Source organism: Coptis chinensis, chromosome 9 (genome assembly GCF_015680905.1).
Source record: "Coptis chinensis isolate HL-2020 chromosome 9, ASM1568090v1, whole genome shotgun sequence".
NCBI classification, from domain to species: domain Eukaryota; kingdom Viridiplantae; phylum Streptophyta; class Magnoliopsida; order Ranunculales; family Ranunculaceae; genus Coptis; species Coptis chinensis.
In genome coordinates this window covers 61,853,466-61,881,191 of record NC_141464.1, presented here as the reverse complement: position 1 = coordinate 61,881,191, position 27,726 = coordinate 61,853,466, and the positions used below count along the sequence as shown (strand labels likewise).

At 40.4% G+C, this 27,726-nt stretch overlaps 1 protein-coding gene across 1 annotated transcript; it reads left to right on the top strand.

Annotated features, from left to right (window-relative positions):
• The first annotated feature begins 16,453 nt into the window (after window positions 1–16,453).
• LOC147477201 (disease resistance RPP13-like protein 4) lies at window positions 16,454–17,799 on the top strand. The gene is made up of 2 exons (XM_086583756.1): window positions 16,454–17,185; window positions 17,307–17,799. The coding sequence occupies exons 1-2, from the start codon at window positions 16,500–16,502 to the stop codon at window positions 17,515–17,517; spliced, it is 897 nt and encodes a 298-aa protein (XP_086439882.1). The 5' UTR covers window positions 16,454–16,499; the 3' UTR covers window positions 17,518–17,799.
• The last annotated feature ends 9,927 nt before the right edge of the window (window positions 17,800–27,726 follow it).

The window sequence follows — 27,726 nt, the reverse complement described above, 5'->3', positions numbered from 1 at the left end:
CTGTCGAGTGGAGCTTGAAGCAAGCCATTAATGGCGGCAGTAAAATCTTTTAGATCTAGTTTTGGGTGAGGTTTGGATTGTAGGCTTTGGGTTTTTGTTTTAACTAATGTTGTTTGGTTTTGGATTTGGGTCAAAACCGACTTGATGAAATGGGAGTGGGTGGCCGGCGCGTTTTGGTGGCTGGTGGAGGAGAGAGTTTGGAGAAGATGAACAATGATTCGATTTGGGCTTGGGCCTGGGGTTTTGGGCCGAATTCATTTCTTTTGGTTTTTGTTATTTGGGCCCAAGGTTATGTTGTTTGGTTGGGCCGGATTCTAGTTTAGTTTCTTGGGCCCTAGCTTGTTTTGTTTGGGGCCAGACTAATTTGGCTTAGCCTATGGGCCAGTTCAGTTGATGTTGGGCCCGGTTTTGTTTTAAATTTGTGGACCAGTTCAATTTAAGGTTTTGGGCCAGTTCCATTAGGTTTTGGGCCAGTTTATAATTATATGTGGGTTGGTCCTTATGTCCCCATTTGGGTCAGGTAGAATAAATAAGTTGGTGTTAGACTTTCGAGTTCTAAGGTTTGGGCTTGGCCAGTTGGGTCCGAACTATGACCTTAGTCACGAGCCCATGAGCCATGCATTTTGACCTTAGCCATGAACCATGGCTATGACCCAACCCTGTTGAACATGGAAACGACAATTTGACTTCGACCATGATGGTTGACTTTGATTTTGACCAGAGTTGACTTTGACCAGAGTTGACTGTTGACCAGGGTTGACTTTGACCAGTTGACCCAATTTGACATTTTAACTCGGATTATGATTTGGGTTATTAAGATAGGTCTAGGGCTATTAGCATACTTGACTTTAGGCTAAGACCTCTATATATACGTGTGTATGTGTATTAACTACTATGTGATTTTGCAATATTTTATGATATGCAACGTTATGACACTAAGACATCCCCAAATTAATAACGCCAAATAAAAAAATACGAGAATCAAGATACTCTTTCGTTCTCTGAAATAATATATGAAATAAGGTTTAATAATGCGTAAATAAATTTACCGCACTCTTTTAGAACTCTCCACGCCTCAAGTTTTGGAATTGAGGTTATGACTGTTGATGTCATAGGTTAGGTGGACATTTATTGAATGTGCCATAAATGGCCCGTTAGCGTTATCTATGGGTATTCATTGAATGTGCCATGAATGACCCAGGTATTCATTGAATGTGCCATGAATGACCAGATTCTTTGGACCGCCTCTGAGAGGAACTAAGGTATTCGCCTTGCGGGTTAGTTGTATTCCTTGAGTGTACGGGAATGTAGAGTTGGGTATTCCTTGAATGTGACGGGAACGACCTAAGGTATTTAGGCACTAAATGGTGAGTGTATAAGAAAAGAAATTGATTATTTGATAAGAGAAATTGATTTGATTATGCGAGTGTATTTGGGCTTGCATTGAATACCTATAGGATATCTACACATATTATATAGAAGTTCTAACTTTCTTTGAGGAGGGGTAGGACTTAATAACATTTTGTCGGCAGGGACGCAAATCCTACCCTTATACAAAGAAAATGGATATCGGTAAGTTTGAATTAAATGATTTAGATATTAAAACCAGTATTAGAATGAGTTAATATAATGGAAGTTTTGCTTTGGAAGAAACTATGCGGTTGAAATGAATGAAACTACATCTTCCAAGCCGAGAATGATTAAGTTATGGGAAAATATAACGTGATTATTTGGATAATTAAAGTATGATAATGTTTATATGTGGTTAGTCTACTCATACCAAAGAAATTCCATTTTGGACCCAGTATTTATGTTTGTTTTGTTTTGGCAACGTGGGTGTGTTCTTGGGAACATAGGTGGAAGCGCAAATGGAACCGCTGGCGTGTGATTGAGATTCTCACCGGAGCGATCCCGGGAGTTTAGTTTATTAGGTCCGATCTTTTGGAAGGATGTAATAACGTAGGTTACATTTTTATATGACATGAGAATAATGATGTTGGAAATTGTTATTCTTAAAGTTTGTTTATGTTTGTATTGGGATGGAAGAAAGTTTTTAATAAAGTGATAGTTGAGGAATTTGGAGATTTTGTTGTTAAGTTGATCCCATTTGTGATGTGGGTTTTAGGTTTTACATATGTTGTATCTCCCCGTCATAGCAATTTGGTTTTTAGACAATTGAACCAAGTGATGGTTGAGATATTTATATTTCAATTATTCATTTTTTTTTTAATTGTTTAGAAAATCGGGTCGTGATTAATCGAGGATGAGGATGACTCCCACAGCACCCGGGGACGCTTCTATGTTCATGGTTGACTAGCTCTGTTTAGTTACATTGTTTTTGAAAGATAGGAAACTCTTTTTTGTAGAAACAATTTTATGAAATGGAAATTTAAGTAGTAGATTTTTGCATATTCTATATTATTGATAGTCAAATGCATTGATTTTATTTAATGGCTAGAATCATGCTAGTAGATTATCATGATCATCTCATATGTGAAAATGTGGATTACTTAGATTTAATTTAAGAGATGATTCTTATTAAGTAGTATCTTATTTTTGGAATTCAAACTTGATAGAATGGCACCCGATGGAAAATCCCCGTTTTACGATGCTACCGAAAAGGACTTGTTAAACGATAAAAATTACGAACTTTAGTCTAGGAAAGTTAGGCTAATTAAAGCGATAGGAAGGTCATTGATGTAATAACCGAGACAAGAGCGTAACCTACCGGGGATTAACACAAGTCGCTTATAATTCTTTGTATTTAAGAAAATACAATGAGTATACAAGCAAAGATAATGTTGCCCGAATTGCCATACTTGGCACCATGAGGAATGACTTCATGATCTTGGTATGATGGCCTTGGATCGGCTAAAGAGCTATGGGAAGCAAGAAAGGCGGACCTTGGGGTACGACTACTACACCGAGAGAGGCTACAAATGAGCTTTGACAAATTTATCAAGTCTGCCCCATACCTCTATGACCTGACATTGCACGTGATGAGAAACATGGTTCTTTGAGTTAGCCCAAGCAGACAGTCCCGTCAAATGAACAACAAATTCAAAAGCCGTCATTAGGTCTTTACCTAAAACTTGGGAACAATTTCGCCTTTATCTTGACGCATGACGATAGTATCACAAACTTTGCAGTGCAAAGGAAATGTGAGCTTGAGGAACAAAGGCTTTTCATTCCTGTTGTTCAAACTGAAGCAAATATTGTCAACTCCAAAAAGAGGAAGGCTCCTTGGAACAAGAAAAGTGGAAAAGGGAAAGGCAAGGAAAAGGCCAAGCCTAACCCACGCAAAAAGAAACCTAGGAAGTCGATAGACATGACTAGTGTTGAATGCTTCCGTTGTCATCGATGGGACACTATGCTGGGGCATGTCCTTCTCCCGAGGTGAGTTTTACTTTAAGAATCGGCCAATGTGATAAAATATTGTCATGTTTCGATTCATCACAATATTGGATTGTAGATTTAGCGGCGACATGACCACATAAATAAGCCGGATAGGTCCCCGTTTGAAGATTTCCTGAAACTTCCACAAGGAACTTCGGAGAGTCCACATGGGAAACCAAAGTGTAGGCGATGTTTTGGGGCACAAGCACTTGTAGGTTGGATTTTATGAGTGGGAGATCCATCCTTATTGAAGAAGTACTCTTTGTACCCCTCAATTAGGAGAAATCTTTTTTCAGTTTTGAAATTACTTCAAGAATCCTATGTGTTTAATTTTTCCCAGAACTCGCTTGAGATATCTTTAAATAACAGTTTGATAGGTTATGCTTATTTAATGAATTCTTTTATGACATTACACTTAGCACAAACCGAAGTTTTATGTCTAAAATGGTTGGTTGCCAATTGGGCATGCTAAACTAGGACATATTAGACACGGGATAGACCGCTTAGCAAGGGGAGGGTTGTTAGGTAACTTAACCTCTGTTAAAATGGAAACCTGTGAAAGTCGTTGTCTTCTTTGGAAAAGCCACCAAGAAACCTTTTGGGAAAGCCCAAAGCGGCAACTTATCCTTTACAACTTATTCACTCGGACATCCGTGGACCAATGAATGTAAATTGACAAAGCATGGGGCTTTGTATTTCATTACCTTCCAGGATGACTATACACGCATGGGACCATGTACTTGATGTCTCACAAATCGGATGCCTTGGACTGTTTTAAAAGTATAAGAACCTAGTTGAGAATCAACTTGATAGACAATAAAGGCCTTAAGAACTCGATCGCTGACGTGAATATCTTTCCGATAAGTTTAAGGAACTCTGTGAAAATAAGGGTATAGCTAGACGACTAACTATTCCTTATACCCCTCAGTGAGAATGGTGTCTCCGAGAAAGGAATAAAACCCTACCGGACATGGTTAGATCTATGATGGCTCAAGCTAACTTGCCTATCTCATTTTGGGGTGATGCATTGTTAACGGTTGCTGCACATACTACTTAACCTAGTTCCTTCAAAAAAACCGTTGACAAAACACCCTATGAACTATGGACCGGTAGACAACCCGCTTTGAACTACCTTAGACCATGGGGGTGTCTTTGCCTTTGTCACTTCTCAAAATCGAGAATTTGGAAAGTTGAGTGCTCTCGAAAGAAGTGTATCTTTATAAAGATCTGATTGAGACTTCTAAGGGGTATGTCTTCCTAGGGGGAGGATACTTTCGAGGGCATGTCACGAAATAGAAGCACGTAATGTCGATTCTTAGAGGATCAATACCCAATGAGGGGTGAGGTTGATAAGGATATACAACTTTACGGTTGATAACCTCGTAAGAAGTGTTAGAGGCCATATCCCCAAACGCCGGTTTGAGATTGAAGGGAGATAAATATGACCAATGCACTTACGAGAATATCCGATGAACCTAAAACGTTCAAGGATGCTATTTCGGGTCCAATACAAGTAAGTGGATGGAAGCTATGAAGGAAGAATCGAGTGAAAGAAAAATAAAGTATGGAACTTAGTTGATCTACCTCCAAACAGAGATCTATTGGGAACAAGTGGGTTCTCAAGATCAAGAAAAAATGTGGAAGGGAACATAGACAAATTCAAAGCTAGGCTTGTTGCAAAAGGTTACACCCAAAAAGAAGGAATAGACTATGAGGACACTTTCTCACCAAGAGTGAGATTTGCCTCCATATCGCCTCCTTTTTGTCAATAGTTGCCCATTTAGATTTAGAGCTTTACCGATGGATGTCAAACCGCTTTTCTCAATGGAGAATTACAAGAGGAAATCTATATGGATCAACCCAATCGGTTTTTCAATCAAGGGTCGAACACAAAGTGTGTAAACCGAACAAATCCATATATGGTTTAAAAATGGCCTCTAGACGATGGAATCTCGAGATTCCATGAAGCAATGCTTCAAGACAAATTCGAAATGGTAAATGAGGGACCATTCAGATATGTCAAGACATCTAAAAAATGGTTTTGTGATTCTATCTCTATATGTGGATGACATTTTGTTAGCAGGTAACAATAAGGCATTGATAAATTCCATTAAGGAGTGGTTGTCATTAAACTTCAAATGAAGGACATGGGTGAAGCTAGTTATGTCTTAGGAGTTAAAATAACTTCGTGATCGGCCTAAACACTTGTTATCTTTGTCTCGTGGAGACATATATCAAGAAGGTTTTTGGAAAGATTCAACATGACCGATTGTAAGCAAGTGGATCTCCCGATAGAAGTCTAGGAGAGTCTTTGAATTTCTAAAATGTCTCCCAAGAATCCTACTAAAACTTCGGGCTATGAAAAATGTACCATACTTAAAAGCCAAATAAGCCTTTATGTATGCAATGTTGTGTACAAGGCGGACATCCGCTATGCAAATTAGGTTAGTATCAAGGTTCCAAACAAATCCACGGGTCGCATTAATGGAAGGTCACCAAGAAGATAATGAGGTATCTAAAAGGCACCGTGGACTACTCACTTGTCTACCAAGGGAAAGATCTTAAAAGTGATTGGGTACTCCGATGCCGACCGGGTCGAGACCTTGATGAGAGGAAGTCAACTTCGGGATATACCTACATAATGAATGGAGGTGCTATATCCCGGAGCAAAGAAGAAGCAAACTTCCATAGCACTTTCAACTATGGAAGCCGAAAGTATATTGCATGTTGCTCTCGCCACACGCAGAGGCTATGTGGCTCGACGATTCATCAAACACTTGTCGGTGTTCTCAAGAGTTCTTGAACCGGTTCACATATGGATCGACAAAGATGGGCTGCTCTTGCATATGCTAAAGATCCAAAGTACCATGGAAGAACCAAGCATATAGAGTTAAAATACCACTCACGCACGACAAATGATATCAAGAAGAAAGTGGTTCTAAAACATATATCCACCGATCGATGGTTCATGGATCCACCGACCAAACCTATACCAAAGGAACTCTTCCTTGCACATGTAAAAATGTTTGGGTTAAAGAGGATGTGATTATGTTAAGAACACTTTGATGGTTTAATGAATAAAAGTGCATTCTTTCCGGATCGATTGCATTCTCATTATAATCGCTTTTATCATCTCATATGTATGTCGGTAGGGTTGGATTTGGTTCACTCACATGAACATCCACTTCCATTTTAAACGATTGGGAGTTTAGCTTGACAAGTCACTAAACCTTATAGGAAGGGTGGACCTAGTGTCGAGTCATGCCCCTTCTTATAATTGATAAGAAGAAACAAAGCTTCATAGGGAAGATTCATCGCCTAAACCTACAAACGGTTGTTGCCAAGTGGGAGCATAGTATCCTTGGAATTGTCATTAGGGATGACAACACTTGCATGGTATGAGTGGACATACGATATCTATTGTTGAGTAAACAAATTAGATACTCTTGCCATGACATGTTTTCACACAACATGTGTATAGTTGACCACCGAGAGCAAGAAAAGAAATATCCCTAAAATTCTTGCTATGTGAGCTCTATTGATATATTTTTTATTTAAAACATATCGAATGGTACCCTCCTTGAACTTTTGACCTTGTCAAGAAAATAAGAGGACTACTCGTAACTTTGGTTTGCTCCCCCACAAGCTCTTACTAAAAGGTCGACCGGATGCATACTTGGGAAGTTGGTAGAACTCGACGACAATGACTTTAGCGTCAAAGGGTAAAAGAACCGAAGGTTTATCACACAATCACCGGATTCTACCGGCCGGGACAATTGATGATAATTGTGAATCATTTGATACGTTTTTGACTTTATGGTGTGGACTCATAGGGATGAGTGCTATTTGTCAAAGTGATGAAACAAACAGATCTTGGGGTATACACACACTCCGGATATTAGGTTTTCGATTCATCTTCTTTAAGATCACTTTCATGGTAGATCAGCGTGGTCGTGTTTTCATTCGCGACTTGCTACTTCACGGATATCATGATACGTGTGCTAGGGGTCACACGAACCATTTGCCGTGGTGAGACACACAAATGGCTAAGCATTCTACTTAAATGCTTCTCTTAGAAACCTTCTTCACCGCCAGGCGAAAGTGGGAGATGTTGGAAATAAGGTTGGATAGACGCTTCACCAAGATAAGGATAAACCAATCGAGTATAGGACTCTATCCTATTTGATATTAGATGAGTATAGGACTCTATCCTATCGATGAGTATAGGATTCTATCCTATCGATATTAGATGAGTATATGACTCTATCCTATATGATATTAGATGAGTATAGGACTTCTATCCTATCGATATTAGATGAGTATATGACTCTATCCTATCGATATTAGATGAAGATAGGACTCTATCCTATCCAATATTGAGGAGGTGGGAACCTCTATAAATAGACCCTCCCCCACCTCTCACATATTAATCATCCAAACAACAAGAAAAGCTCTCTCCTTTAATGGCACTCCAATATTTTCTAAAAGTAGAAGCCCGAAATTTGTGGAGATTCCATAGGTGGTATCCTCCTAGCCATTGTCAGCTTCTTGATTCTTGGTTCGTGAAAAAGGTTGCTTCCCGCTCGAGGTTGGAACTTGACTCCAACAAAAGTTAAGAAGAAGAAGATCTTGAGTGTGCTAAGAACATCTTCTCCCCGTAGATCAAAGCTTGGAACTTCAAATTGAAAGTCACGACCAAGGTTACGATCTCATTTCACATTTATTTTATGCATATGGTATAACGTAATTGTATATATCGTAGGAATCATACATGAGATATCTATAAAATCCTACACTGAAGTACCATCAGTTGATTCAGTTCCTCCACCTGCTAGCAATGTTCCTACTTCCCCTAGATCTACTCATGATCATGGACCTACTGCAGTCTCTACTGGTCTCACTACAGATGCTTCTCAAAATGTTGCTCCTATTCTTCCATCTGAACCCACTGGTCCATCCTTTGCTTCGTCCTCTCAGGATGAAGGGCATGCTCTTGCTCGTACTACTACCAGTTCTGCTAGTTCCACTTCTCTTGCTACTATTGCAGTTGTTGGTCCATCTGCTATACCAGGTCCTGCTTCCGTCCAGACTGATACTTCCTCATCTACCCAGAAAAGCGGAAAGACTCTTTCTACTGCCACTCCCCAAAATACTTTCACTTCTGTACCACCACAACCTGCTACTAGTGCGGATATTCCACCTAAGACTCCTGGAATTGCATCTGCACAAAATGATGCTCCTACTCTGCGCACATCATCTGCTAATGTTAATGAGCATGCTCCAGCTCCTAATGATGCTACAAATGCCGAGTCTGCTGACCCCTCTTCTAATACTGGTGCCACTGCGCCTGTTCTTTCATCTACACCCATCGATTCAACTGCGATTGCTTCTTCAGCTCCTCGTGATGAACCTCCATCTCTTCTCCCTCCTACTTCAGCAACTACTGGTACTCCTGATACCGATAAAGATTCTTCTCCCCAGATGTAGTTTCTGCCATTACTGCTGTCCCTTCTACTTGTTCAAATTACTTACGCACATAAGTCCAACAAGAATTAGAATAAGTGGGACATGCTTTTTCCACTTTCAATGTGAAAGTTTGTAACTATTATAATAATGCTGTATGATTAACAGCCTGCGTTATGTGTTTGCTTCAAAAGCACAGAAATGATGTTGATGTTAATTACGCGAATTTGAGGATTATATATTAGTTTATTACTATAGTACTTATTTCCCTTGGGAAAAGCTATTACTAGTGTTGGTTTGAATCACCAAGTAAAAGAGGCCTACAGTCAAGACCTGTAACTGCGCTGACAAAGGTGACAACCATCATAACAATAAAATCCGAAATCTGATCTCAACAAAGAAAAGTTAGTGAAAGTACGATTCTCGGTATAGCTATGGAAATAAGGAGCTGAATTATACTCCTAGACCAGATGGTCTAGAGTCTAAACTTCATGAAGTCCCATATAAAATAATTTAACAAGATTCTATATAAAAAATAATTTAAATAATAGAGATCATATAAAAAATCTATTCCACCATGAATCAGAGGGGGAAGTTGTATGCAAGTCATTCTTTACTGTTATCATGAACATGGCAACAGTTACTTAATAACCTAACTTTATCTCTAAAATGCTTTTGCAAAAGGGTTAACTAGTATTACCCCCTATTAGATGAGCCAATTAGGATTTTTCCCCATTAGATAGACTCCTCCTAAACACATGGTCAATTTGAATTGAACGTTAAATGTCAAACAACTGAAAATTACACAAATACCTTCATTATTTTCAAAAAACAAATGTTCAATTTTAATTAGATAAGGGCAATTGTGTCATTTTCAGCCATTTGACTTAAAATTTAGGAGGAGACCCTAATTTCCCATCTAGTGAGAAGAAAATCCTAATTGGCTCATCTAGTGGGGGGTAATACTACTTAACCCTTTGCAAAATAATATTCTAAGCTTAATACTTCAGTAGCCGAAGTTAGTTATCAGAGGTTTACTTATTTTGAAAGTTTAAATATTCCAAGACACAGGGCCAAGTAAAAAGGTTATATTACTGACAAGCGTAACTCAAAAATGGGAACCACATTGATTAGGAGGAGAGAACAAGGAATCTCTTCAATGCTGGGAAAAATGGATGAAGAGTATCCGTTTCTCTTTAGCATTTCTAGCTTCAGTTTACACTAGAATCTCATATGTCCTACAAATTGATATGACAGTGTGATCCTAAACTTTGATTCTTTACAATATTAAAGTAATGGATACTTTTCTTTATTCTAGGTTCATTCCTTTCTCTAAACAATGTTAAAGTAATGGATTTTTCTTTTTAAGTTGTGACATTCGTTGATCCAAGAAGATCATATTATGTGCATTTGGGCAAAAGCTTACACCAAGCCATTGGCAATCTTATGCAAACCAAATTAAATTTAGTGCTTAATCCCTACCTGAAAATGTCACGAGAAACTGTTCTTGTCTTCATCAACAGACTTGATGATGCAATTAGAAATGAAGGCAGCAATTCGATGTTTCCACTTAAGAGCATATTTTTGAAGATTAAGGAGGACTTTGACAACATTCCTCTCGATGATCTTTCTCGAGAAGAAATCGATGTGGTTGGAGTCTCAGTTTATGACCTAGGGGATTTGCTGTCCGACTGCGAAGCATTGCTGAAAACACGTATTGAACGCAAGCAGAGACTCATGAAGTGTTACTCTCCCATGGAGTTCTTTTATCTCAGCAAGACAAAGACTAAGTTGAGGAAAATCGAGGACGTGCTTCAGGGCTTGCGGAAGCAGAAAATGTCGCCTAGTCGACAGAACCTTGAAGCAGGGCCACCAGAGTCACAAACTGAATATGAATGGAGCTACGGAGCTGTTGACATATCAAAGATATACGGTTGGAAAGAAGAAGTTGATGAGATAATCAATAAGGAATTGATCCCAGAAAGTGATGGTCTTAACTTGGTCGGAATTGTGTTGGGGATTACACCAATATCAATCGGTTCCCCCACTACACAGATAACTTGTATGAACACACTTCAACTCCAGATAAATCTCAAATATCACAAACTACCTATACTAACATGCCCAACTCGCTAAACAACTATTAACAACAGATAATAATGTAAAGCAAAGAAAAGCAAACCACAACACAAAGATTTACCGTGGTTCGCCAATGATGCCTACTTCCACAAGAGCCAGCCGCTTAATAAAATGGGAAGGAAGATTACAATCTCTCCTTTTTCGGTCTCTCACCTTACTAGATCACTCTTATCTCTTTACGGGGTTGTATCTCTCAGAAAAGGTTCTCTCTTTGTTTTAGTCCGGATTCCAATCCTTCCGACTTGTTTGGTTCTCGTTAGGTTAGGTTTTCCAAAACCTTGATTTTGGTTTTATCTCCAAAACCAAATTCGCGGATACCGTAAGCAAGCCCCACGAAAAATAGACTGAGCGCTGGCGCCCACTCGAAATACCGAAGTCGCTACCAAGACTGAAGCCGAGCGCTGGCCACTTTGAAGGCTGGTCGCCTCTATGTTATCGAACTCGAAGCGAAGTCGCGCTTTCTATCGAGCGCTGGCGCGCCTTGTCGATGTCCGGTGTCCCGTTTCGTCGACTCCGGTTTCTCTCCTCATGTGAGGGATAACTCCATCAATCTCCCCCTCCGGAACAAGTGGGGGATACCTCCATGCAATTGCCAAATCAATGGGAGGAGTGTCGCCATTCCTAATAATAGCACAACAAACATCAAACTTACCTTTCGGTAAGACTTTGGTCATCATATCCGACCCGCTTCTTGTCGGTATGGATCTTCTCGATACACAAATGCTTGTCTTCGAAGTACTTCTCTAATCCAATGATAACGCACGTGTATGTGCTTGATCTAGAATGAAAACTCGGATTCTTGCTCAAGTGGATGGCGCCCGATCGTCACATAGAACTACAAACTGTTTTACGCTTTAGCCCCGGTTAAATCGAAGAACCTCTTCATCCATAGCAACTCTTTGCAACACTCGGTGGCTGCAATATACTCGGCTTCAGAAGTGGAGAGGGCAACACACTTTTGCAACTTAGATTGCCAAGAAACCGCTCCCCCGCAAAAGTAACCGGATAACCGGAGGTGGACTTCATCGAAGTCAACATCACCGCCATGTTCCGTGATCGCTGTAGCCTTCAAGTAAAGGCTTACTTCCACCAAAGCACAAACATGATTTGAAGTGCCTTTGAGATATCTCAATATCCACTTAACACCTTCCCAATGTTCTTTACCCGGATTTGATGTAAATCGCTTACCACCCCAACGGGCGAAAAGCAATATCCGGTCTAGTACACACCATGGCATACATCAAACCGCCCATCATGGATGCATAAGGAATCTTTTCCATCCGACTCTGCTCATGCTCACCCTTAGGACACATCTCTTTGGTCATGCGGAACCGCCACCAAGCGGATAACCGACCGGGTTCGCTTGATCCATGTCAATCTCTTCAACACCTTCTCAATGTAGCTTTCTTGAAAAGCCACAACTTCCCACTCTTTTCACACGAAAGTGATCCGCATCCCAAGTATCTGCTTTGCTTGACCCAAATCCTTCATCTCAAAGGACTTACTCAAGTCTTTCTTTAGCTTGATATCTTGTTGATGTTTGGGCCAACTATCAACATATCATCCACATACGCAATAATAAAGACAATGAAATCCCCATCCGAAATCTCTCAACAAACACACAATGATCTAGAAGCGGACTTCTTGTATCCTTGCTTCACCATAAAGGAGTCAAACTTTATGTACCAATCGTCTCGGTGCTTGCTTCAACCCATACAAGCTCTTTTATCAGCTTTTGCATACTAAGTGCTCCTTGCCTTTGACCTCAAACCCTCCGGTTGGTCCATGTAGACATCTTCTTCAAGGTCTCCATGAAGAAAAGCCGCCTTAACATCTAGTCGCCAACCTCTAGGTTCATACTTGCGGCCATACCCAATACCACCCTCGGATAGAAGTCATCTTCACTACAGAGAGAAAAATCTCATCAAAGTCAATCCCTTTCCTTTGACCGAATCCCTTCACAACAAGGCGAAGCTTTGTGCCTTGGGTGAGGATTGTTCTCCTCATGCTTGACTTTGTATATCCACTTATTCTTGAGAACTTTTCTCCCCGTGGGTTTCTCAACTAACTCATAAGTGTGATTCTTATGCAAAGAATCCATCTCGCCATGCATGGCCTTCAACCACTTTTCTTTTGTCCGTACCTTCAAGTGCCTCTTGATAGTACATAGGTTCTCCACCATCCGATAGTAGCACGTGACGTATGTGGTGGATACCGGTTGAAGCTTAGTCTCTCTCTCTCGCGGACCTCCTTGCCCCATCCGGGCCGGTGCCTCGTGAGGGTGCACTTCGCTTGCTCGGTGGTGGTTCATGCATCTCATCCGCATCTTCTATATCAATAGGTTCTATCCCATCATGAGCAATAGATTCTCATCATGAGCTTCAAACTCATGGTTCTCTCTGCATTCTCAATGCCTTCTTCGCGACGCTCCACAAGTAGGAACTTCGGTTCTCAATCAACAAGATCATTGGTGAAAGCTTGTAGCTTCACCCTCCTCAAAGTCTCGCTATGGTTTGGTCTTCTAAGAACACAACATCTCGACTTCGATTACTTTCTTGTTAATCGGATCATAGAGTTTGTAACCAAACTTTTCATCTCCATAACCCGTAAAAATGCACCGCTTGGCTTTGTCATCAAGCTTGATCTCTCATCCTTCTAATATGCACAAATGCCCCGCACCCAAATACCCTCAAGTATCCATAATCAACATCTCTCCGACCATACTCTCCGGATAATCACTATTCGTGAGGCTTTGCTTGTGACAGTTGATCACATGCACTACCGGATGCACGTTGCTCTACCCAAGAGTTTCTAGGTAGCTTAGAGTGAGATAACATGCATCTTATCCTCTCTACAATGGTACGGTTCATTCTCTCTCGCTATTCCATTCGTCATGTGTGTCTTGGGAACGGTCCGCTGATGACTTAATCCCATGACTCGCAATACTCTTCAAATGGCCCAATGTACTCACCCCCATTATCCGAGCGAATACACTTCAACAACTTCCCAGCTCTCTTTCCACCATACCGCGTGGAATTTCTCAAACACGCCAAGTACTTCATCCTTGGTCTTCGACTATAGACCCATATCTTTCTTGACGATCATCAATGAATGTCAAGAAGTAACGGCTCCCCGGGTGGGACTTCACTCATAGACCACATAAGTCTCCGGTGCACTAGCTCAAGGACGTTGTCCTTTCGTGGAGACGGGAATCTTTGGAAAGACACCCTCGCGTGTTGCTTTCCTACCAAAACAATGAGTACACGTATTTAAATGTGTACCTTTAATGTCCGCATGGCTTTTGCTTAGCAAGAACTTCCATCCCTTTTATGCCCATGTGACACGCCTCTTGTGCCACAGCTCGATGAAGCTTCTTCTTCGCCGCAGATTCGCTTCGCTTTACACAAACTAGCCTCGTGTTTTGTAAAGAGAGCAAGTTTTCTTTCCTCCGCCGCTACAATGGAACCTCTCGTCGGTTTCCATACCCCCGCTACCAAACGAGTTTACAAAGCCATCATCATCTAATTTCCCAAAATTAAATTAGGCTTAACCGTATGTCGTGGACATGTCTTACATCCTTGAGTGTCAAGGTGTAGCCGACATTGGTTTCTATATGAACATCTCCAATGCCTATAATCTTCGACGCCATCGTTACTTACCCATCCTCACTTCACCATATTCACCACATACCGTAGGTAGTGAAGAATCCCCCGCGGCGTGTGACGGATAGGATGCTCCCCAGATCTATCACCCACTCAGATCCCCGACATGAGGTACTTTCGACACACCACCACACCGACACAATTCCCACTCAGGGTCGCCGACTAGTGCGGTAGTATCTCTCGCCTCAGTGTTTCCGCTCCTCCGCACCATGTCTTCATGTACACGCTTATTCTTCTCATCCCTCTTCGTTCTCGCACTCATATCCGAAGTGGCCTTTGGCACACAATAGTAACATTGCCTCTCCGCCTTTTTGGAGTTCTAGCTTCACCCCTAGATTTACTTCTCATCACCTCTAGAACGAGATGGTTTTCTCGACCTCTCCCCGCTTTCTCGCGAAAGGACCTCCTCGAAGTTAGAAGAGCCGCTTCTTGCACTCCTTCTAGTCTCCTCATTCAACAAAGACGTGGTAGCCATCTCCATGGTAACAATTCCATCCTTGGCTCGCCTCCATGTAGAAAACCGCTAATGTCTCCCAACTTTCGGGTAGAGAGCCTAATAGAAACAAAGCCTCAACTTCGCCTCCCAAATTGATCTTCATCAAATGCATCCGATTGATGATATTCTACTTCATTAAGATGCTCGGACATTGAAGAACCTTCTTGGTACTTCGTGGTTCCAGAAACTTTTAACGACTAGCACTTTGTTTCCACCCGACTTCCTCTCATAAAGGTCTTCGAAGTTTCTTCCATAGATCGAAGGTCAGTAGTCTCTTAGGCCACATGGTGAAAGACACCGCCGCCTATCCATTGTCGAATGTACCCAATAGCTTTTCACAAGCTTTTTCCATTCAAATTCATCGATTTTTCGGTTTTACTCCCTCATTCTCAATGGGAAGTGCCAAGTCCTTGCAGTATAGCAAGTCTTCCATCTTGGCTTTCCAGATGGTGTAGTTCTTCCTATTCAGACTCATCATACGAGTGTTCACGGAATGGTCCATCTCTACAAGTTATTTAACCTCAAATCTTCTCTCGTGAATTTCACAAACACCTTCCCCGACCAAGATTCGATAACACCCTAGGCTATTCTAACCAAGGCTCTGATACCACTTGTTGGGGATTACACCAATATCAATCGGTTCCCCCACTACACAGATAACTTGTATGAACACACTTCAACTCCAGATAAATCTCAAATATCACAAACTACCTATACTAACATGCCCAACTTCGCTAAACAACTATTAACAAATGATAATAATGTAAAGCAAGAAAAAAAAAACCAACAACACAAAGATTTACCGTGGTTCGCCAATGATGCCTACTTCCACAAGAGCCAGCTCTTAATAAAATGGGAAGGAAGATTACAATCTCTCCTTTTCGGTCTCTCACCTTACTAGATCACTCTTATCTCTTTACGTGGTTGTATCTCCGTAAAGGTTCTCTTTTGTTTTAGTCCGATTCCAATCCTTCCCGACTTGTTTGGTTCTCGTTAGGTTAGGTTTTCCAAAACCTTGATTTTGGTTTTATCTCCAAAACCAAATTCGCGGATACTCAGAAAAAGCCCACGAAAAATAGACGCCAGCGCTGCCACTCTGGCGAAGTCGCTGAAGACTGAAGCCGAGGCTGGCGCTTCACTTTGGAGCGCTGGTCGCCCTCTATGTTATCTTGAACTCGAATACGAAGTCGCCTATCGAGCGCCTTGGGCGCCGCTCGCCTTGTGCGATGCCGAATTGTCCCGTTTCTGTCCAGCTCCAGTTTCTCTCCTCATGTGAGGGATAACTCCAACAAATTGTTGGGAACTTTGGGACGGGTAAGACTGCCTTAGCTCAAAAGATATTCATGAGTGAAGAGGTCAAGGACACGTTCTGCCTCAGGTTGTGGGTCTGTGTTTCGCCTAATTGCAAACCGAAAGAGCTCGTATGGAGAATGCTAAACAATCTTGGAGTAGGAAATGTTCAATCAATTCTTGACGAAAAGGAAGATAGGGATGAACTTGGTATATTGCTGTTTATGCTGTACTTACAACTACTAGACAAGAGATACTTGATAGTGTTTGACGACATTTGGGAAGCGACAGACTGGCATACTAGCTTATTAGATGAGCCCACTGAAACCAAGGAGTGGAAAGATCGCCTAGCATATGGTCTTCCAAAGGGAAATGGTAGCGCTATAATTGTCACAAGTAGGATACATGAAGTTGCTCGAAGGATGGTTGGAAGAATGCATATGCATCATCCCAAGCCTCTCCTTGACGAAAATGGTTGGTTATTGTTTAAGAGTGCGTATGAAGAAGTTCGACCATTCGATGAAAGCTTGGAATCTATGAAGTCCGCAATCATTGTAAAATGCAGTGGACTTCCATTAGCCCTGAAGACAGCTGGTAGAGAATTGGCTAGAATGAAACAGGAAGAGGATGACAATTCCAATCCACAAGCTCCTGAGGAGGGCGAAGCAAAGGACGGGGACAGCGCGAAGCCACAAGTGGCTGCTCAAGATATCAATAAGCCAGATACCGATGAAACCCGGTAAGCATTATGGTGCTATTTTACAATATAATGCGTGTTATATATATATACTATCTAGAATCCTTTAATGTTTTAACGATGAGCCCATGACCATATATTTTTTATTTCTTACTGACACCAGCAAGCTGAAGCCTACTAATAGCACTGTAGAGAGTAAGCCACAAGATGATGATACTAGTGAGCTGAAGGCTGAGAAGAGCATGCAGTTGGAGGATGCGTCTAAAGTTTCGAAGACTGACGATACAATTAAGCCATCAGATGATGGCAAAAACGATACTAAAGACACAGACGAATCACATATCAGCATGCAACAAAAACGACCCGAAGATTGATAACCCAAGCAAACCACAAGATTTAAACTTTAAAGTGATGATATCAATTATCAGCACATGACACAACCGTAAATAAGTGGACAATTACACAAGTTGAGTCGTACACTAGTACACACAGTACGAATGTATGACTGTATGAATAATTTACATGTGCTTAACTTGTTCTTTCATGTAATATACTATACGAGTTCGCCTGCCACTCTGCCGACGAGATCCGAGACCGTTAGATGTGTAATCCAACAGTCCGAAAATCAAAAACAAAAACAAAAAGACTTTGTTTTTTATTTTCTGTACTTATTAAGATTGTAGTGGCAACGAAGTTTCGTGATTAATATGGGGTGCACGACACGTGTCATTTTAAGCCAATGGTGCAACTCTTCAACCAAGGCTGCTTCTAAGCAACTTTTCATCAAACCCCATTTTGTCCTTTTCTACTTGCATTAAAATTCTTCACTTCATCAGTCCTCTCTGTCTCTCTCTCTCTCTGCATGTCGCTTCACTTTCTTCAAAAAACAAGGTCATTCAATATGAAAAAACAGCTCAAAGAAAAACTACTACCCGATCACCTTCGTTGCAACCGAAACGACGGTAGACAATGGAGATGTTTTCGACGTGCAATGCACAACTCAAAACTCTGCAAACAGCATTATGAATCCATCACTCAAAAACGCAAACAACGAGTTTTCAAAACTACCCTCTCCATTCCAAGAAAACCCAGTCGAAAAAGAACTAGAAATGAACAAGTTATAGTGAAAAATAAGAGAAAACGATCATTGACTGTTTTTCCTAGTTTGAAAACAGGGGATTTGAGGCTGGAGTTAGTGAGAGTGTATTTGAAGAGAGAAATGGAAAAGAAGAAACGGGATTTAAGGAAGTGTTTAAGTGATGATGGGAAGTTAATAAGAGATTTGCCTAATGGACTAATGACGATTTCGTCTAGTCCTCTAAATTGTTTTGAGTGTAATGCTGGTTTCTTTTGTGAGAAAAGATTGGGATTTGAGTCGGGGCCTGTTTTGCGAAGGTGGTTTCGGTCGAAGAATGTTGAGCCACTTCAAATTGGCACTGTTAAGGATGTAATTTTGTTATCAAGTTTTTATTTTGTGTTACTGTTTTATGGTTAAATTTTTTTATTGTGGAATTTTTTGTTGGCCTAGATTTTGCCTTTTGGAAGAAAGATGGAGTGTAATACTAAAGTTTTGCTTGGAGTGCATTAGAGAATGGTACATTTTCATTTCAAGCTTTTGTTAGTGCGCCGTTTGGCTTGGAATGTGTTTTTTTTTATAGCTCAATTTTTATTTTTATTTTTCTATTTTTTATTTGTAAGATTTTATGCTTATTGAAGTTAATATGTGTAGAGAAAAAGGTCTTTTTTCTCTTTCACGTGTAAGGCGCACCCGCCCTCACTATTGCTTTGACAAGGGCGCGCCCCGCGCTCATGCCTTTGGCAACCTCCAGTACTTTATGCATGACCAAAGCTACGACCACGACTTTGTTCGGTCGAGCGCACCTCGCTCCACCATTTTCAGCACGAAATTCACTGTTTCGGAAGTTTTTTTTGAAACAGTATAAATATAGGTTTTTTCTGTAGAAACCTAACTTAACCAAAACCAAGAAAGAGAGAAATTATAAGAGAGCAATTCAGTAAGTTGAGTGTTCATTCTTTTGTGAGTGAATTGAGAGATTTGTAACTGTTACTCCGACATCTACTAAAGCTTGGAACTCGCGGTGTGGGCGTAAGCAAATTCAAACCACGATATATTTTTGTCTTGTGGTTTGTTCTCTTTACATTAATTGTTTTACTTTATATGCTTACTATTTGATATCGGAAGTGTTGGGATATTACTTTGAGGGTGTTGAAGTCTTGTCTAGCGAAGGATCGATCCTTGTGTAGGATTGATCTATTTGTTGTGGATAACGTTGTTTCCGTATTGTTCTATTCACAATAATTGGTATCGAGTCGCTTTTACGACCTAGGATTTTGAGTTTTAGTGAAGAACCATAGTGCTTTCGAAATTTGTGTAGACAAGGTGTTCGATTAAATTCAAAATGAAATTGTTTTTTTTGGTTATTGTGTGTAACTTGAAAGATGACTCCCAAAATGTTAAATGCTAAATTTGAAGTAGAAGTTTAATGGAAAAATAATTTTGGGATTTGGAGGATCCAGTTAGGGACATCCCATCATCTAACAAAGTTTGCATAAGGCTTTAAAGGGATTAACTTCGAAGCGTCGCTAATATGAGTAATGATGATTGGGAAGAGTTCGATCTTCAGCTTGTTCATCAATCCGATTGTGTCTTGTTAATGAGGTCATGTATAGTGTGATGGGAGAAAATACATTGCCGGTATTTAGCTTAAACTAGAGTCTATATATATGACCAAGAGCATGATCGAACAAGATGTACCTTAGGAAGCATCTTTATCTGCATTACATGATGGTCGATGGTTCAACGATGCAAGAGCACATTAGTGAGTTTCATCGACGCCTAGCGGATTATTTGAATATTGACATGAAGATAGATGATGAGGATCAAGCGGTATGTTTAATATTCTCCTTCCCAAAAAGCTATGAGCATCTAGTGATTACATTTATGAACAGAGAAGACGTTGATCTTGACGGTTTGAGTGCACTTCTTTCTTATGAGTTGATAAAGAAGACATGTGTAGAGAATAACATTGATGCGAATCGAGGCTAGTGGCAAGAGGAAGGTCGTATGAAAAGGTTTCTACAAGCAATAAGAAGTCTAGGTCCAAGTCAAAGAAGCATTTGACACATGTGAAGTGCTCAATTCGCGATGAAAAGGGAAGACATTACACAAGTAATTGTCCTCACCCGAAGAAAGAGAACAAGAGAGATGGTAAGAAGAAAAGTAAGGCAAAAATTGAGGCAAGTTATGCTTCAGGCTCTGAAGGGAACGAGTTGAGTCTCTGTGTGTCCACACAAGACTATATGGCCGAAAGGTGGATTCTTAATTTCGGATGTTCCTACCATATGTGCCCGAATAGAAAGTGGTTTACTTCTTATGAGAGCATTGATAGTGGTTCCGTTTTGATGGGTAATGACGTTGCTTGTAAGACGGTAAGAATTAGAACTATACGGATCAAGATGCATGATGGTATAGTGAGAACTTTAACTGATGTGAAGCATGTTCTTGAGCTAAAGAAAAACCTTATTTCTCTTGGTACCTTGGATTCCAAAGGCCACAAGTTTGTGGGAGAAGGTGGAGTCCTAAAGATTGGCAGCAGCTCTTTAATTGTTATGAAGGGTCAAATACATGGAACCTTGTATACTTTGATGGGTAGTACGGTGATAGGCGATGTAGCAGTGGTTGCATGTAGTGATGATTCTGAGTGCACTAAGATGTATCATATGCGACTAGGGCATATGAGTGAAAAGGGTTTGTCTGAGTTGTGCAAGCGAGGGTTCTTGAAAGACTTGAAGAAGCCAAGTATGGGGTTCCGTGGAGCATTAAGGTCCTATGGAAGCAAAGCAGAGTCAAGTTCAACTCAAGCAAGTACATCGACAACAGCATCCTTGACTATGTGCATACGGATGTTTGGGGCCCTCAGAGTGGCTTCAAAGGGAGGTAGCCGCTATTATGTCTCATTTATTGATGATCATACCCGCTTTGTGTGGGGGTATATGATGAAAACGAAAAGATGAAGTGTTTGAGACATTTAAGAAGTGGAAGGTAAGGGTTGAGAATCGCGAGATAGGAAGGTAAAGACACTACGGTCCCAAATGGTAATCGGGTATACCTATGGGCCTTTTCGAGAGTTTTGTGCGCAGAAGAAATTGCCAAACACCGACGGTCGGCACCAGAAAAGGAATGGCGAGAGGATGAATAGAACCTTGCTTGAAAGAGCAAAATGTTTGTTGTCTAATGCCGGTCCCAGGCAAAGTATTGGCGACGCAAGTCCATGACGCGGTTTACCCGTATAATAGGTCACCGATTCTAGCTATAGATTGCAAAACACCTTATGAGGTGTGGTCGTAACCCAACATTGATTATAATATTTTCGAAAGTGTTTGAATCGATCGCTTTACTATCATATGAGGGAGAGCAAACTAGATCCTAAAGCTAAAAAAGTCATATTCTTAGGCTTCGCAAATGGGGTAAAGGGATACAGATTGTGGTGTCAAGAAGACCACAAGTTTCTGGTTAGCAGAGATGTTACCTTTGATGAGACTTCCGTGTTATCTTTCAAGAAGCCCGGAAGGAGTCGGGCGAATGGTGAGTCTCCATAAGTTCAAACCACACTAAGCTCGAGTTGTCCGATCGCAGCATTAAACCGGGCCGGGTTCATGATGAGGTACCAAATCATAGAACCACACAACAACATGAAGAAGAGCATGAACATCCGCAACTAGTAGTGGCTGACCCTAGGCCAAAAAGACAAGTTAAAGAAGTGCACAAGTATGGGCATGAGAAGCCGGTGAAACACTATGGTTAGGTGGATTTAGTGGTATATGCACTGAATATCGAAGATGATGAGCTAGATAGCTTCAAGGAAGCTGTTAGAGATGCTCATTACAGAGATTGGTTGGTTGCTATGCAAGAAGAGATGGAGTCTCTGGATAAAAATCACACATGAGACCTAGTTTTATTGCCAAAGGGCAAAAGGACTATCGGCAGTAAATAGGTGTTCAAAAAGAAAGAGGTCATTCCTGAGTCCGATAGTACTGGGTACAAGGCAAGAGTAGTAGCAAAAGATTTCTCACAGAAGGAAGGAGTCGACTACAATGAGGTATTTTCCCCGGTGATCAAACATACTTCCATTCGTGTGTTATTGAGTTTAGTTGCTCACTTCGACTTGGAGTTAGAGCAACTTGATATTAAAACTGCTTTCTTGCATGGGGACTTGGAGGAAGAGATCTATATGAGACAACCTGAAGGGTTTGTTGTTACTGAGAAAGAAGATCATGTATGTAAATTGAATCGGTCACTGTATGGGTTAAAGCAATCGCCCAAGCAATGGTACAAGCGCTTTGATACATTCATGATGCAATATGAGTACACCCGAAGTAAGTATGACTATTGTGTTTACTTTCGTAGACTTCGTGGTAATGACTTCATCTATCTCCTACTTTATGTGGATGACATGTTTATTGCTTCCAAAAGCATGGTGAAGATAGTCAAGTTGAAATCTCAACTTAGCTCTGAGTTTGAGATGAAAGACTTAGGTGGAGCCAAGAAGATATTGAGCATGGAGATTGACAGAGATAGGAAGAAACGATGGATAGTTGTATCTCAGAAGAAATACCTTCAGAAAGTAATTTCTCGTTTTCGTATAGAGAATGCAAAGTCAGTTTCTACTCCTTTTCACCGGCATTTTAGGCTTTCAGCTAAGTTCTCTCCTAGTTCAATGGAGGAACAAAAGCATATGGCTAATGTTCCTTATGCAAGTGTCGTGGGCTATGGTGTGCACACGCCCAGACATTTCACAGGCAGGTATATGGCAAATCCTGGGAAGCAACATTGGGAGGTAGTGAAATGGGTACTAAGGTACTTGAAGGGTACTTTGGATGTGGGATTAGCTTATGGTGGAGGCACTTGTTATGTCAATGGGTTTGTGGATTCTGATTATGCCGGTGATCTAGATAGATGACGATCGACTACTGGTTATGTGTTTATGATGCATGATGCACCAGTTAGTTGGAGGTCTATGCTATAGGCTACAGTTGCTCTATCTACTACTGAGGCAGAGTATATGGCAGTGGCAGAGGCAATGAAAGAGGCATTATGGCTTCGAGGTCTTATAGATGATATGGGTATTGAGCAAAACAGTATTGCTTTGTATTGTGATAGTCAGAGTACTATTCATTTGGCGAAGAACCAGGTTCATCATGCTCGGACCAAACATATTGATGTCCGTTATCACTTTATACGGGATGTCGTTGAGGATGGTGATGTAGCACTTGAGAAAGTGGACACCCATGACAATCCTGCTAATATGCTGACGAAAGTTGTCACCAGAGTTAAGTTCTAACACTGTTTGGACTTGCTCCAAATCCTACATGTTTGAAAGAACCCTTTGTAGGCATGGCCGCCGGGCAGTTGATCATGAAGTCTTCCTTCTTTGGATGTGTTCCTACTGGATGTGTTCTTGCTGGATGTGTTCGACTCGGTTTTATGTGTTAAAACCTCACCGAGGTGGAGAATGTAGAGAAAAAGGTGTTTTTTCTCTTTCATGTGTAAGGCGCGCCCCGCCCTCACTATTGCCTTGACAAGGGCGCGCCCCGCGCTTATGCCTTTGGCAACCTCCAGTACTTTATGTGTGACCAAGGCGCGACCCGCTCTCGACTTTGCCTGGTCGAGGGAGCGCCTTGCGCTCCACCGTTTTCAGCACGAGATTCACTATTTTGGAAGTTTTTTTTGAAACAGTATAAATATAGGTTTTTTATGTATAAACCTAACTTAACCAAAACCAAGAAAGAGAGAGATTATAAGAGAGCAATTTTGTGTGAGTTGAGTGTTCATTCTTTGTGAGTGAATTGAGAGACTTGTAATCTGTTACTCTGGACATCTAGTAAAGCTTGGAACTTACAGTGTGGATGTAGGCAAATTGCCGAACCACGATATATCTTTGTCTTGTGGTTTGTTCTCCTTTACATTAATTGTTTTACTTTATATGCTTGCTATTTGATATTGAGAAGTGTTGGGATATTACTTGGAGGGTGTTGAAGTCTTATCTAGTGAGAAGGATCGATCCTTGTGTAGGATTGATCTATTTGGTGTGAATAACGTTGTTTCCGCATTGTTCTATTCACAACAATATGTTATTGATTTTAGTTTGTGTCCGTAATTTCTCTATTGAGAGTGAGAAACTGGAGCGTGAACTATAATAGTGAAAACAAACGGTTCCCTGATTCAAACAATGCTCTCTCTATAGCTTTGAGCATCCCAAATGGTGTAGTCATATTTTGACATGCCACATAATGTTATCAAAATTAAATAAAAAAAAAATGACCAAAAAGCTATAGCTAGGAAAATTTATGAACGGTATTAGGGATGTACTTAAATCCATGGTTTGGCATTTCCTTTGTTAGGAAATCCCTTGGTTGAATGCTGCCCTTGCTACCACAAGCATGGCACTTAGGCACAAGATCAGTTTTACGTAGCTACGCTTTATAGCTACATGTCTTTACACTGTCTTTGGAGTCTTTTAACTCCCAAAGTACTTTTTTTTTGCTCAGTAAGTTCAAAATTGTATAAGAAAAGAGAAACAAAATTGTGGAGTGGGCAGTGACAGGTTCATACCTCACTTAATGATCAGTAACCGTCTGGTTGCTAAAAAGTTCTAAAAAAGGTACCAAAGTGATGTAGAACATTAGTCGAGTCTGTCAGTGTCATAGGTGTGCGCCTATGTTCCCTCTACATGTTATGGGCGTGAGCCCCTTAGTTGAGTCCAAGTTCATGGTTCGAGTCCATTAGTTAGTTGGACACATGTTGTGTTCCTATTGGTTTATGCTTTCTAGGTTTACTTTAAATAACAGGCTTGTAGTTAGGGTTTCAGTAGTTGTATTTATGTGTGTGATTTGTGATTGAGAGATTCAATAAAAGAGTGATTTTTAGGTCGTCTTTTAATTGTGTTTCAATTAAAGTGTAAATTCAATTAAACTGAAGCTTCCGCCAGTAAGATCTACACTATTTGGTATTGAAGCAGATTAATTCCAGGGGTTACTATTCACGATCTTTGTTCAATCAAAACACCGCTTAGCCGTACTATTCACCAAGTCACTATTCACCCAGGGGTTCACGGCGATTTTTTTTCTTGAAAAGTCAATTTTTTTTGTGTTATTATGGTGAATAACAAAGCAACTCGAGGTCGTCCTCTATCCATGGATACTCGCATGTCTCGTTTAGAAGAAAACATGAAGAACATGACATAGATATTTCAGAACCTGATGGAAGCAAAGTTTCCATTCCAAAAAGAGGTACAACAACCACCTCCACCACCACAGAATAATGGTTTAGTGGCTAGTACTGATGATGCATCTCAGGTTGATGGTTCAATCCTCTTACGAACCCTTTTTGCTTCTGAGATCCAAAACAACGGAGAACGAGTTCGCATGAAAGATAACACCAACAGGGAACCTCCTCTCAATGAGGAACGTGAGGGTGTACCCCTCAATGATGGCACCGCTCGGCTACCGGCAGGTGTTGAAGCCCTCCTATTGGGCGCTCCACCAATCTTTGATAAGTATGAAGATGACTATCTTTTTTATTAGTACGAAAATCTGATTTGGGAAAATTTTGTGACTCACTTTGACAAACGAAGTGATTTGTTTTTCAAAAAAGAACGATTGCAAATTTTGATTTCCTTAAAGAAAGTCATATATGTTGGTGAAGTTACAAGCTTTCAAGACGAGCCATTGGTACCGAAATTTTTTGGTGCATCTTCTGGTTATTGTTTTTATAATCTGTGTGCAAGAGCATGTTGTGGATTACTGATTTTAAGCCAGGGAAGCTGCTACAAAGGAAAAAATTCATGGTCAAATTCATTTCAGCTGGGGTATTGGCCGATTTCCTAAAGCTTGTGGACGTGGTTCTCTTTACCTGAAGTTTTTGTTGATTAGAAATTCGATGACGAAGTTTTTTCGGTTGGGGAGAGTGATATAAAACATTAGTCGAGTCTGTCAGTGTCATAAGTGTGCGCCTATGTTCCCTCTACATGTTATGGGCGTGAGCCCCTTAGTTGAGTCCAAGCCCATAGTTCGAGTCCATTAGTTAGTTGGACATATGTCATGTTCCTATTGGTTTATGCTTTCTAGGTTTACTTTAAATAACATGTTTGTAGTTAGGGTTTCAGTAGTTGTGTTTATGTGTATGATTTGTGATTGAGAGATTCAATAAAAGAGTGATTTTTAGGTCGTTTTTTAATTGTGTTTCAATTAAAGTGTAGATTCAATTAAAGTAAAACTTCTGCCAGTAAGATCTATATTAAAAAATGTAAGCAAAACTTAGAAAATCTAAGGTAAGGCTGATGTAGAATGGGGGTTGTGTTGATCATTTATTTGTTCAATTCTAAAAGGACACAGCGCTAGGTGAGATTTTAATGGAGGAACATTATTTCTTTAGGTAACCCCTGAAACTTAAGGTGCTGCTTTGTTGCTGATGTTGTTTTTTTGTAGTTTGATCTCACAGTTTGTCAGTATCCCATCATTCTGGTGTAACACTGCTATTATAAATATTTTGACTACAGTCACTACATTTACCGGAAGTTTTGCCTGGCTGTGAATTGTGATCGTATGATTAAATTTGGGAATTTTTGGTGAAGATTCAGAGAGGCTGAAAAATCCCAAACATTACTTCTGTAACCCATGATGTAGATAGAGAATAATAATATTCTTGACGTTCCGGTTATTGAGTCTTCGGAGTGCAAATTTTCCGGGAAGTTCATAATTTTCTGTTAACAAAAGGAATTACAGTTTCACAGAAAATATGATTCCAAAACGTAAATCTCCACGGAACACACAAAGTCCTAGTGTATGTAATAATTTCCTTCCTACATTAGATTTCTTATCATGTTAATGATGCTTACTAGCTGTTAGGCTCTAATTTCTGTGCATTTGAACAACTCTTCTGTAATTCAGGAATGGTTTCCCAAATCCCAAACTAAAGAGAGGTGAAAAAGGTGTTCCAGAGTTGTTTGTGCTTAGCGTCTCTCGCTGCTGGAAGTCTTCTTGGTGACCTGACATGCTCTTAAAGATTGTCAAAACTTATTTTCTGAAGCCCTAGCCTCCACTTCCATTTAGACATCTTTTCCTTTTTTCAGTAATTCTTTTAGTAGTATTCCATCAGCTGAATATCCTGTATCCCGTGCAGTTTTAAGTTCACGGTTGTCTTTGTTTTTTTTCGAAAAGTTGTTGGGATGAGGCAGATCCCCACCTGTATTAATTTCTTAAATAAGTTAATAGTACATCCTCAACTACAATAATTTGATTCAATGAATTACATACTGGGGGAATGAAACTAATATGATCACCACGGTTGTCTTTGTTGCCTATATATCGTATGTGCATACAATTGTACCTGTAGCTAACCCTCATCAGGATCATTGTCTATTGATCCTACTTTAGTGAAATTCATATATGATTTTTTGCCCACTGAATTTGAATACCTAGGACTCCTTATCCTAGTGGTTTTTGCTGACTGTATTAGTGTATTTTGCACTTGTGCTGGCGAATAAAGTTTTACCTACAAGGGT